The 13384-nt window shown below is 46.5% G+C and overlaps 1 protein-coding gene across 1 annotated transcript in view; it reads left to right on the top strand.

The window, feature by feature from the left end:
• The window catches only part of ADAP1 (ArfGAP with dual PH domains 1), a 109977-nt gene that overhangs the window by 34134 nt on the left and 62459 nt on the right, over positions 1-13384 (top strand). The window contains exon 4 of the mRNA XM_090023812.1: positions 4316-4398. Within this exon, the coding sequence (XP_089879938.1) occupies positions 4316-4398 (83 nt within the window). The remainder of the gene's footprint in view (positions 1-4315; positions 4399-13384) is intronic.

Genomic DNA, 13384 nt, shown 5'->3' with positions numbered 1-13384 from the left:
AGGCCACTCACATGATCAGGGGCAGCAGGGCAGGCCCTACGAGGAGAGGCTGAAGGACCTGAACCTGTTCAGCCTCCACAAGGAAAGGTTGAGGGGGGATCTAGTGGCCTGTTACGAACTAGTCAGAGGGGACCAGCAGGCACTGGGGGGAGTCCCTGGTCCCCCAAGCACTGCCAGGAGTGACCAGGAATAACGGTCACAAGCTGGCGGGGGGTAGGTTCAGGCTGGACATCAGGAGGTGCCACTTCACTGTCAGGGCGGCTAGGATCTGGAACCAACTTCCAAGCGAAGTGGTGCTGGTTCCTAAAAGGAGGCTGGATGAACACCTTGCTGGGGTCGTTTGACCCCAGTACTCTTTCCTGCCAGGGCAGGGGGTCGGACTCAATGATCTGCTCAGGTCCCTTCCGACCCAACCAACTATGAAGCAACTATGAAACAGTTAAGACGTGATTCTGAATGTTTCCAGTCACTTGAGATTCCAGTTGACACCAGGTTGCAGGCCAGGCCCAGTTGAAGTTTATACGAGTTTTGGCTCTCACCATGACATCGGGGTTTTACTATATAACTTGAATTCTTTGGGGATTTTTCAATGAGACGGTTTTTCATTGGAAAAAACCGTTTAATTGAAAGTGAACTTTCTGGTGGAAACGTGTCGGTTTCTGTTGGGAAGGTTATCTCGGGGCCAGGGTGGAGTTTCATGTCCATTTGAACAAGATCAATAGTAAGCTGGGAAGAGACCCTGGAGTCGGCTGCTGGGTAGGTCTGTGGATCACTGAGTTCAGGTCCTTGCTGTGCCACTTCCCGACATCAGGTTAAGTGCCCTGATCGCCAATCTATTGTATTTCCTGGGCTGGGTCTTTCGTTCTCTCTCTGTTGAGGGTGTTGTACTGTGGGAACCTTTCCCCCGCAGCTGTACTCACGTCCTCCGAAGTTCAGAGCGCTCCTGATCAGGATCCAGCTGCTCACTAAGGTCATCGAGTGTGTTCTGCAGCTGCCTGGATTATTCTGATAGAAGAAGTTAAATCATTACATAACTGCTCATGAATTTGTCCACTTCTGCAAATGTATATGGCAATATTATTTTCAGTTTTGCACAGAATTACACAAAAGTGTTTCCCCGAAGTGTGAGACTGGCATGAGATAGCTGCTGTGGAATCTGCGTTGTACAGCGAGGCCACATCTTCAGACTTGTGTGCATGAACTTCAGTCTATATTTAGGCATCTCAATAGAAAGCCTGCCTTTCAGAGACGCGGAGCAGCTGCAGCTCTTTTGAAATGAGCAGCGTTCCCTGACACCGGGGAGAGCGGTGGGTGCCGCATTCTGGTTCAGCAGGTAGAGAGTCAAAAGTGCTCTTTTGGATGAGGTTCAGTCTTTCAGGGCTGAACCTCCCCTCCCCTCAAGCATCAGCTGTTTAAGCTATTAATTAAAAACAGACGGTATCCAACAAGGGTAGATTTCATTCTGAATCCACTACTTTTTGTTGGGCATCCGTGTCTTCTTAAGCGGTGCCACAGCTATCGGCTGGCATCCCCCACAGAGCGCCAGATGCGGAGATTATTGCTTGGCAGCAGTAACGCCGGGCTCCTGCAGCATCTAGACTAGTCAAATGGAAGGACTTTTGACGTCCTCTCCTTATCGTTCTGCAGCGCTGCGGGTGAACGTAGCCCTTTGCAAAGCAGGAAAAAGCGAGCTTGTGCCCCTCTGTAGAGTTCACAGTCCGAGGTGCAGCTACCCACCTGACAAGGAAGGATCACTCATGAAAACAGGAATAGAAAGGGAAAAGGCAAGGCCAGTAGATTATATTACAGTGGTCCCTAGTTCACAACCAAGACTTGGGCCTGTTGTGCTAGGCAGCGAGTAGATGTGTAACACGAGCAATCTCTTGCCCGAAGCATTTGTAAGTAGGAAGATGAAGTGGGGAAAAAAAGTGTCTTTTTCCATAATTTGAAGACCAGGGGCTTTTGACCTTTTTTAATAAGCGTACCCCTGGTGGCTGGACGCGGAGTGGGAGGAGTTGGGGGGTTGCATGCATCCAGATGTGGAACGGCAGCAGTGTGGGGTGGTGGATGGTGGTGGCCACCACGTGCAAGCTTCCCCCCTCCCCCCGAGTCCAACCACCTGTGCGGCCCACAGAGGGCAACTGCTGCCCTCACCCTGCCCCAGCCCAGCCCTGCTCCTGGGAAGCGGTAGCGCGGGGTGGTGGGTGGCAGTGCTCCGTCCCCGCCTGCCCATGCACACTCCTTAGGGCCTTCCCAAGTACCCCCTGTTGTAGATAATAGAGTGACTATACCGTAGTTCTGGATGGATAGTCTTTTATACATTTCCCAAAGCTGCTTAAAGTGAAAGATAATTTTTTTTAATGCCTTTGCCCTCTTACAAGCGTTTTTTTCAGAGAGCATTTTGGGACTTCTATACACGTGCAGAATTAGTCAAGTGTGCTGGAGCATGGTAATTACCGCTCTCCAGCAGACTTCAGTGACATGTGTATCAGCGTCCCCACACTGAAAAATGACATCAGAGGCACTTTAAACTAAAGTTTGTTGGACGAGCTTGAGTTCAAAACCCCCCACTGCCATTTTTCCGAGCAGGGATGCTGATGCACACAATGCTCTGGGCTCTTCGATAAATGCGGTTCTTGGAGCTGCGCTAATTAAAGCCTCCCTCCCCCCTGCCTCTTGGAGCGCATCTATAAATGCCCTTAATGCAGAAGGAGGCTGGATTTGCAAACACACCCACACAGATATGTAGGGTCCCATGAATTGGGGAGGGTTTAAGTGTGATGTGCGCTGCATTGGTGACTGAGCATCATGCAAGGCCTCCGCTGGGTGGTGCTGTTACTGAAATCAACAGCGCCTACTTCCAAGTGTGCCCGCAGGGAACCGCGGCAGTGCCTGGGCTTCTTATAATACATGTTTTTTGTCCACTTAAGCTGTTTAAATTAGAGTGCCATCAACTGAAGTGGTCTAAAACAAATGAGTAGAGACCTACCGAAGTCGCAGTGAGACGACAGGTTTTTCATGGCCCCCTTGCGGTGTGCAGAACTGATTTCGTGGGCATTTCACGGTGGCCCCGCTCCTCACTGCTGATTGGCAGAGGGGCCCCAGTGGCTCTGCCCCTTGCTGCTAATTGGCAGACGGTGCCTTCACTCAGTCTACATCGCTACCACTCCCCCCCCCCGCCCCTCACTGCTGATTGGTGGAGAGTGCCTTTACTCAGTCTACCTCACTGCCACTTTTTGAATGATTTCTTGGGCCAATACTGGGTTTCCTGGTTGTTGTGCACAATGCTGTTTTTCATGGTTTCCACAAAATACTCAAAACCGCGATTTAGGTAGGTCCCTGACAGGGAGAGACTGTGACAGATCTTAGGTTAGGCCATGCCCACTTATCTCATCCTTGATTTCAACAGTTGATTTCTTATTTTTAATTTTAATTTTAATCACTGATGTAAAAAAAAAGCAAACCAATAGCTGGCTGCCTTTCTTCTAAGTTTTATTCCAGGTATTGCAAGTTCATGTCTCCTACATTCAGAGCTACTGCCATGCAATCCTGGTCCAGTTCCCCCACCTGGGAACTCACTGGGCGATTGTATGTGGGTCCCACCATACTTTCAAATTCCCCTTGGTTTGAGTAGGTTACAAGCACTGGTTCTTTCCAGGACCTCTGGCATAGTCCTAGGGCTGAATCTTCTGGTACTACAGGCCGAATGAATGGCATGGGGCTGATCTGTGGCCTGGATCACTGCCTCCAACCAGCCCCACACACCCAGATTGAGCTCTGCACAGCGTCAGCCAGACCTGCACCTGGATTGGCCCTGCACACTGGGATTGAGCCCTGTGCTACCTCCACCCAGCCCCACAGGTCCCAATCAGGCCTTTGCTTTTATGCCAGCAATGTCAAGACAGTTGTCGTTTTTTCCTTAAAAAGACAATCCCCTTTGCTTAAGAACCCAATCTGACAAATACGTTTCTTGGCTTAGCACTGTAAATCTCAATGAAATGATATTTGAAATTACTCTTAAATTAAGAAAGCCATTTTGCATGGAGAGTAAATGCTAAGCTACTTGGCTAAGTGTTTTGTAGAATTTAAAAAATGTCCGTGAGAATTGTATGTACAAGAAAAGAATCTCCTTATTGTTGTCTGAAGGGTGAATGGAGGAAACACAAGTCAAGCCCACGATTCCAGACTGTACAATTTAATTTTTGGAAGGCTTTCAAATCGCTCTTGAATTTCCATTGAAGAATTAATGATCATGGATTCTTTCTCAGCTTATCCTGGACTATGTCTTCTTCTCTGTGTTTTTTTTTTTTTCCAGACTGCTGCGGGAACAATGGATCAAAGCCAAATATGAAAGAAAAGAATTCATTTACAGTGAGAAACAAGAACCTTATTCAGCAGGTAGTGAAAGAATTTTTTGGTAGATGATTTTTACTGTGTCCAATAGCTGCTATTTCCTTTCTATGCTCTCATTTACAAAAGAAGAAAAACATCTTTTCATTGTTAAACCTTACCCTTCCTTACCTAGGATGGGAAAGTCTGACTAAAGGCTTTTGGGGCTGGAGGTCTGATCCAAACGCAAAATCAATTGGATTTCTTTCCATTACCTTCAGCAGACTTTAGATCAGGCAGTGAGCAGTGACTACAGTGAAATTTTAGACGCTTTCTGTTAGCTGGAATTAAAATGTAGATAAGGAATTTATCTCGTCAAGGTGAATTTCCTTTGGACTAATGATGTGGGATTATCAATTCCCTTGGTATTGTTGCACTGTCTTTGGGAACAAGTATTTTGGGGCAATTATGTTAAAATTGTTTTTCATGCTAAGTGACAGCCTTTTTTTCTCTGTGTGTGTTAGGATCAAAAATCCATCAGATTTAAAAATCATGAAATGCGAGTTGTGTTTTTTTCTTTTTAAGAGAAGAAATGTGGGTTATTATTTGGGGTCATTATTTAGAGCTGTCACCAGTATAAATCGTTTGTGGGGGCATTTCTTGTTTGCTTTTTGCTGGATTTTGTTTCTTTTGTATATATTTTTTTAAGTGCCACGCATCATAAACCCTTGTTAACTCCAAGTCAGCAAGTTGTTGGTTAAGCATGTGCGAGTTGATCCTTCTCCAGCTGCAGTCAGTGGCAAAACCCACATGCCGTCTTTGAGCCATGGTCAAATCCGTGACGCGATGAGCAGAACTAGCGTTACACCCTGGCAAGAGTAAGTGCTCTGGTCCATGTTGGTGCATGGAATAAAACAGGCTGCGGTCTTTTTTTAGTGGGAATATTTCTGCAACAGATGGATCTTGAGAAGGATTTGTTGGAGGGCTTCTTAAGAGGAGGTGTGGAGTTTGGCAAACATTCATTGTGAGGCTGTTCCAAACATAAGGGCTAACATCAAGGAAGGCATGAAATTTATTTCTTGACATGCAAAAGTGGAATTTAATTCATTCTGCATTTAACCTGGTTCTTTTTTTTTTGTATATACCATGTGGGAGTGACTCTGGGATAACTTTGTTAATGAGGACCATGTAGCCAATGAAAAGGTTAAAATACTAATTTCATGCTGCTTGTTGAGGCTAAGTAGGTAGTGCTGGCAGTTTGCTCCTCTTAAAGCCACTATTAAAATTTTGACCTCAAATGTATCCTGCTTGTATTGAAAACACCTGTACTCAGCTGTCTTATGTGGAATATTGTGATCCGCACACCGTGTGTAGGTGTGTGTATTAAATATATATACACATACACATATATAATATCAAAAGTGTAAATGAGCCCATGGGTGGGTGAGATTGTGAAAAGCTACATAGTGAAATTTGACACATTCTGTTAATGTTAATGGTAGAACTGTAGCCAAAATATCAGTCCGTGTGCATCCTGCACCCGCACAATAATGTTTTACTGTCCAGACTATTGCTCTTGGGTGTCAAAGCTCAATCAAGGTATTTTAGCAGAGTACTTGGAGCAGATGCCTGATTTTAAGCACCCATGTAAGTCTGTTTAACTGCAAGAAGACTATTCACTTGTTTAAAGTCAAACACATGATTCAGAGCATTGCTGGGCCGGCTCCAGAGCTTTCTTCGAGGAGATTAGAAGAAGGATTCAAATGAGAGACTTCTTAGCTGTGTGTTTTACAGATGTCTGATACCCTCCCTAGTTGTGAAGAGCTGATTATTGGCTATTGGCACAATGGTGCAGTCTTGTGTTTTGGGTTTTTTTTCTTTTTAATTTGAAAAAAATCAAATATGCTGCAGTGACAGATTTCTGCCAAGGGAAAAGGGATTGCAAACGCATGCACGTCTTCCTGTTTTGTGCTTGGTGCTTGTATGCGTTCTTTGAAATGAAATTGAGAGCGAACATAGATCGTTTGAGATTTTGATCCAGATTAAACATCTCTGCATATTAGCTGCAAACATTTAACCAGGAATTCTGTCCTTGTCTGATTAATGTTTAGTTGTAACTTGGTAATGTGGGTGTAAAGGAGCATTTTAGCCACTTTGCTTTCTCCCAGTTCCGAGGCAGCTGCATGCCGGTTTGGCTGGATGGCACAACTAAGAGCAGCCAAAGAGGCTTCTCTAGATTATACCAGCTGCAGTCTGCCCTACCCTGGGTCCCAGCCACGCTGTTCTCACTGGCTACAAGGCTGGATGTGGTTAGAGGAGATTCTGTAAAGCTGTAAAGAGTGATCTTTTGTGGCAACTTTTTGCTTTTCAGGGTCACACCATGGGGATGTAGGTTTTTATTGCTGACCTGATGGATGCAAGGTGTCTAATATCCCAATTTCCCATCACAAATCCAGGAACTACCACACCAGAGTGTATATTTCCCCCCATTATTTTTCTCCCACATGAAGTTACTTTTTTTTTTTTTTTTTTGCTCCCACCACCATGTTTGCCAAGTTCCTCGCCGTTCTGAATTCCCCAGGGGGGTGTTTAGTTGCTAGTTTCTAAGACGAAACATTTTGCTGCTAATAGAGACATCGGGATCCATTTCCTGGTGTTTATTGGAAGATTTAATTCCATCTTCCAGTCCCAGAGGCAATTTTGTACTCTGATATTTCTGCAGTCGTTGCATGAAAAGAAGAAAATACTCATTTGTGTTCCAGGCAAGATCCTGTTCTAGCCAGTCTCATTATAAGACCGTCTTTTTTTTGTGGGTTTTTTGTTGGGTTTTTTTCTGAAGCCTTGGTCAGAAATTCAGCTCATTTCTTTTTTGAAAAGCCTTTGGGGAGAGACTGTCTAGAGTCTGTAAATGCCAAACAACAAACTCTTGCAGCCTTACTGACAGTCACAGCTCAGAGGAGTCTCAGGGCTGGACTGTCAGATGTTTCGGGTCGGGACGGAGGTGAAGAGGCAGCCCTGTGCAGGGAAGCTTGAACAATCTGGCAGGAGAGAGGCAGGCAGGGAAGCAAGGAGACTGAGGAGTCAGGGCTGCGCAGGGAATGAAGGGCTTCTTGCCAGCCCCCGAGAGACCTTGCAAAATACCTGAGCTCACTGTCACCCGGTCCCTTCCCGGGGTCGGTCTGCATGTCTGGGGGAATTTATCCTTGCAGCCAGAATTGGATGGGACTGCCCCAAGTGCTTTCTGGATGTTGTCTCCACCCATGCCCTCAGAAGACAAGGAGGAGTCTGTTTTGCAGGCCTCAAATCTCATTATCCGATGCAACTCACTTGTTTGTTATTCAGGAATGGGAAGGGGCATCAGATGATTTAGCATCTTGTCTCCAGCATGTACCGCCAAGGATGCTTTGAATCATAGAAAATTCAGGCCAGGAAGGACTTCAGGTCATGTCTAGTTTAACCCCCTGCTCAAAGCATGGCCATCCCCAGTTATATCATCCCAGCCAAGGCTTTGTCTTAAAAGCTTCCAAGGATGGATATTCTGCAACCTTTCTGGGTAACCTGTTCCAGTGTTTTACTGTCCTCCTAGTATCTAACCTAAACTTCCCTTTCTGCAACTTGAGACCATTGCTCCTTGTTCACTTCCCTGGATCTGCTGGCAATGCTCCTGCTAATGCAGCCTGGTATGTCATTAGCCTGTTTTGCAACAAGAGACGGTTAGCTCATATTGAGCTTATTGTTCATGGTAACCCCTAGGACAGGGTGGGCAATTATTTTGGGCGGAGGGCCACTTACTGAGTTTTGGCAAGCCATCGAGGGCCGTATGACAGGCAGCCCAGGGCAGATGTATATTAATTTTCTAAATTTTTAGGGGCCCCGCAGGCCGGATAGAATGGCCTGGCAGGCTGTGTCCTGCCCCTGGGTGGCATTTTGCCCACCCCTGCCCTAGGATCTCCTTTGCAGACCTGGTGCTTAGCCAGTCGGTCCCCAGCCTGTAGCGGTACACAGAATTGTTCTGTCCTAATTGCAGGACTTTGGGCTTGCCCTTCTTGAATCTCATGACATTTCTTTTGGTCCAGTCCTCCAATTTGTTGAGGTGTCCCTAAATCCTAGCTCTACCCTCCTGCATATCTACCATTTCCCCCCCTCCCATTCCCAGCTTGGTGTCATCTGAAAACTTGCTGAGAGTGCACTCCATCTCATCTTCCAGGTCGTTGATGAAGACCTAGAACAAAACCAGCCCCTGCACTGACCCTTGGGGCGTGCCACTTGATACCAGCTGCCAACCAGACGTCGAGCCATCGATTACTACCCTTTCAACCCGGTGCTCCAGCCAGTTTTCAGCTCACCTTACAGTCCATTCATCCATCTAACCCATACTTTCTTAGCTTTCTCACAAGACTGTTGTGGGAGACCGTATCAAAAGTCTTACTAAAGTGGAAGTACATCACGTCCACTGCTCTCCCCACATCCACAGAGGCAGTCATCTCATCAGAGAAGGCAGTCAGGTTGGTTGGGCATGACTTGCCCTTGGTGAATCCATGCTGACTGTTCCTAGTCACCTTCTTCACCTTCAGGGAAGTCCTTGTCAGCAGCATGTACAAACTTCAGGAATAAGCTGGACTCTGTGGCCAATATAATACGGACATGGATCTAATACCCTTCTGGGCTTTCCCCCACCCGGCTCCCTGTTTACCCCGCATTGCTTTAGAGCCAGCTGGGCATCCAGCATGGTGTGCTAGCCAGATCCGGTGCCACGGATGCTCACTGAGATTTTGGCTCCCTGTTTCCCCTTTAGTGGCTGAAATGCAAAGAAAGACTTGGGAGCCTGCTTCTGGGTTTGAGGTAGCAAACATGAATCTTCCAACTGAGCGGCAGAGGCTTGGTCTTTTCAGTCCAGCCCCCAGTGCTAGCGATTCACCAGGGCGCCGTGCGACACCTAGAAGGCATTGAAACCCCAGAAAAGGGACTGTGCTGAATGTCCTGCCCCTTCTGCAAGTTTTACATCACAGGCTTTCACACTCATCACTCCCGAATCCATCTTTCATCTCCTTGCTCAGAATGGCAGACTCATTCAAACTCCGCTGTCTTCATTCCTCCGCAAGAAGCCTCCTTATCAGCCCCATTGATTTCAGTGTGAGGAGTCAGTTCAAGTTCAGATAGTGCAGGGAGACAAGTAAAACAGTGATTAAATGCTTCAGTGATCCGCTATTGATCCTCCCCTACACCTTTTCTCCATTAGATATGCCATTGGAAACTGAGTGGCTCAGAGTTAAATGAGTTGTTCACCCTGGCCAAATGTTATGAAGATAGCTTTATTTGCAACCCAGTAATTTGGGATAACACTGAAGGGTCTCATTCCTGGTGTTATTAATACAGCATACTGATAACGTATCATTATGACAGCATAATGATAATACTCTTTAAGAGTCCTGTATTGGGTGTCTTTCAGCCTGGCTTCAGACCTTCTGAGAAACAAATCCATCAAATTACTATCAGCCTACATCTGATTATTCCCTTCAATGCAGTTTAATGGAGCATGGGTACTGAATCCATTTGGAAACTTGGAATGAAAAGTAAATTCCACGAAATGCAGGGAGGGTCGGGAACTCGATCCTAGCAGAGAGGTTTGCTTTTCACTTGGTAATTTGAGTGGCTTGGTTTCCCTTTAGAGCATCACAGGCTTCTCTAGGAATTGCGGTAACACTGAAAAATTCCTGGAGTCCCATGGAGAGTCGAAAGCATCCGAGAGATGCAACACAGTCCCTTAATCAGGTTAACTTGTATCAGTGGCCAAGGGAATGTGTGGAGTGTTTTACACTGGTAAAAGGTCCAGCACATCCCATGCATGTATGTATATGTATTTAAAAAAATAAAGTGTGTGTGTGTGTGTGTGTGTGTGTGTGTGTGTGTGTGTGTGTGTGTGTGTATGAAGAGCTACATCAGTGTACAAGGGGCTACAGAATTCAATTTTTCCCTTTTTAGCATCCTCTGTTCTCCAGGAAAAATCATGATCTGAGGGTTTGGAACAGGCTGCCCCGACGGGATAGTCACCCACCCTGGCAATCTTCAAAAAGTGTCTTGATGCCCATCTTGCTGGGGTCATCTGATCCCACTGGTCTTTCCTGCCCAAGTGCAGGGGGGCTGGACCCGATGATCTTGTAAGGTCCCTTCCAGCCCCTAACAATTATGAAACTATGACCTGCCATTACTGGATGTACTTGGTGTTACTGCTTCACGGTATACAAGCTGTAACAACCTGGCCGTGGGCAGCACTGAAGTTCTGTAGCCAAGACACAAGCAGAGCCAGAGTCCAGTAGCCAAGGTCACAATCTGAGATTGGGGACCAGGAGCAAACCAGGGCCAGGAGACAATCCAGTGTGAGGAGCCAGAGCTAGAAGCTAAGGGACCCAAGGTACCGAGAGGGAGATGCACAGGGGCCAGGAACTCAAGTAAGAGTAGGGGCAGGGGTACTGGCTAGGAGAAGGAATTGGGCTGAGGCAAGCCACCGTTCCTCTGGTAGTAAGTGCCAATCTGCTGGCTCTGGGTACCAAGCAGATTGCAGGGTGATGTCAGCCACTCCACTTGGGCTTAGCAGGGCTGCCCAGAGATTTTATGGGGCCTGGGGCAGGTGTGATGTTGGGGGCCCCACCACTGCCCCCTACAAGAACCCGTGCGTGTGTGTGTACAAAGCTGGGGGACCACACGCAAGAATTCTCACTTGCGGCTCCTTCCTTTGCCCTGGGAAGTGGGAACAAGCCGGCTTTCCCCGCTTGTTCCCGTGGCAAGCAGGGCTAGGCAGAGAGAATTTACCTTGGAGGCAGGTTATTAAAGCAAAATGACATTCACAGTTTGCAAGTGAAACATTTATTAAACTTACGCTGCAAAGTTAGGAACTTAAGAACAAAATGAGAAGAGGAAAGTTTAATAAAGTATTTCTTTCTCGCCTTCATGGATGCAGTCATCAATGACATCATCATAATTTATTTGCTTTGCAAGTGCGTTCTCCACTGAGATCATGATCAAATGGTTCAGCCTATCCTCCCTGATTGCTGACCGCAGGTAGTTTTTAATAATCTTAAGCTTACTAAAAGTACATTCCCCAGATGCAACCAAGACTGGCAAGGAATGAGCATTCTCCAGCAAATGAATGTCTGAGGGAACAGATTCTACACCTTTGCCATAAATCCGGTTGAGAAGCTCAAGTCCAGTGCCCATGGCTCTTCCAGAGGTGCACCAATTTGAGTCTTTCCTGTTTTACAAAATCAGGAAAATGTTCTTCTTGCAACTCATCCTTGTTCACATCTCGTGGGTATGTGGTGGACAGAGACTCAACAAACCTTGCAATTTCTTCATCCTCCGCAACAGCTGGTGGGTCAAGTATGGATGAGAACAAGCTTGAGAGTTTCCCCATGGTCTCAGCTAGGTTTCAGAGATCTTGAGGAGCATATCTATGGCTGTGATGAACACTTCAACCCTGAATTTATCTTCAGGGGAAGAGATTGTGTGTTCTGTGTTGGCTGGCTCATCGTGGAAACACTTCATCCTTCTTGAATTCGGTGGCGACACCTAGCTCCTCAACGATGACCTTAGTTTCCATGAGAAGACTTGGCCAGGAATCATACAACCGTTGAATTTCTTCCAGGAGGCTCTTGACACGTTGCACCCCTTCTTCCGTAGCGAGCTTGGATCCTTGGACCACACTGGAGTTAGGCGGATGAACTCGAAGGATTGCATCCACTCAGTGAGACCTTAAACATAAGCCTAGGGTTTCTGCTGTCAAGTCCAATTCTTCCTCAGTTTTGAAGAGAGAATCCAGCATCCCTGTAGACTTTTTCACGAGGGGGTGAACAGCATCGATTCTCGAGCTCCATCTAGTTGTTGACATGGAGTGAAGAGAGAGTCCTGCAGCTTTCTGAAGAATTTTCCATCTTGCAGGACTGCATGGAAATGCAGTGTACAGCTTCTGGATATTTCTGAAATATGGTTTCACTTCAGGGCTCTTCTCCGTGGTATGGGTACCACATCAGTTCAGAGAGTGTACACTGCAGGGTGAAAACAATGCTTGAGGATTTGTATCCTAGTTTTCACACCCTGGTATTTCCCAGACATATTTGAAGTGCTGTCGTACCCTTGGCCTCTACAGCTCTGTAATGCTACCTTACGCTCCGCCAGTACTTTCTTTATCTGCTCCACAATGTCTACTCCTTTCTCTTTATCGTGGTCCACCATTTTCAGAAATCATTTCTGCACATCCCATTTTCCATGGACATATCTCATGGTAAATACCAACTGCTCAGTATGCGAGACATCAGGCCTCCCATCTACGATGATTGCATAGTAGTGAGCATTTCCCACCTCCTCAAGAATCGTATTTAGTACTTTCTTGGCGCACACCTCCAAATACTCTTTCTGCCTGCGCCAGGGCATGTAGTAGCCCATTTGATGCTCCATAACCATTTCAAGGTGGCAGTTCAGATCTTGATTGTATTTACTGATGAACTGTACAGTAGAAAGGAACAACCTGCAGTCGTCATGCTCTAGGATAAAATGTGATCCTCCAAACAGCAAACTTCACTCTGCCAGAAACAGGGTAACGTCAGCCAGACCTCGCAATACTTTGCGCCACCATCTCTTCTCTGAATCTGTACCCTTTCCAAGAGCGTTATCAGTGACACCTTTTCCACTAAGAGCATTTGCAAGATCTTTCCACTGTAAATAACGTTGAGGATGACCGCAGACAATGACTCTCCAGTGAGACCTTGCCTGGAAATCTTCACTAGTGCTCACGTAACCCTCATAAGATGGGCTGTATGTGGTTCGGGCTTGTGAGTGTGGCAGAAGATAAGCAGGCCCTGCCTCTGTTTAAGGAAAAAGAAAGTAACCACATAAAGAGTAGACAGAGGAAGGAGGATTGTCTTTGTACAGTTGCTGGAGAATAAACTTCTATATTTAGTCTTTAACCCCTTGATTAAGGGTGAGACTGTTCCTATTCTTATGGGACTTAGTAAGCAACTGCTGCTGTTTGAAGGACCGGAAGAGAGCAAGTCATCTCTGT

This window comes from Crocodylus siamensis, chromosome 12, assembly GCF_052110815.1.
Source record: "Crocodylus siamensis isolate JL-2025a chromosome 12, ASM5211081v1, whole genome shotgun sequence".
Classification (NCBI taxonomy): Eukaryota; Metazoa; Chordata; order Crocodylia; family Crocodylidae; genus Crocodylus; species Crocodylus siamensis.
Note: the sequence above shows the minus strand (reverse complement) of the source record. Positions and strands in the feature narration are given on the sequence as shown.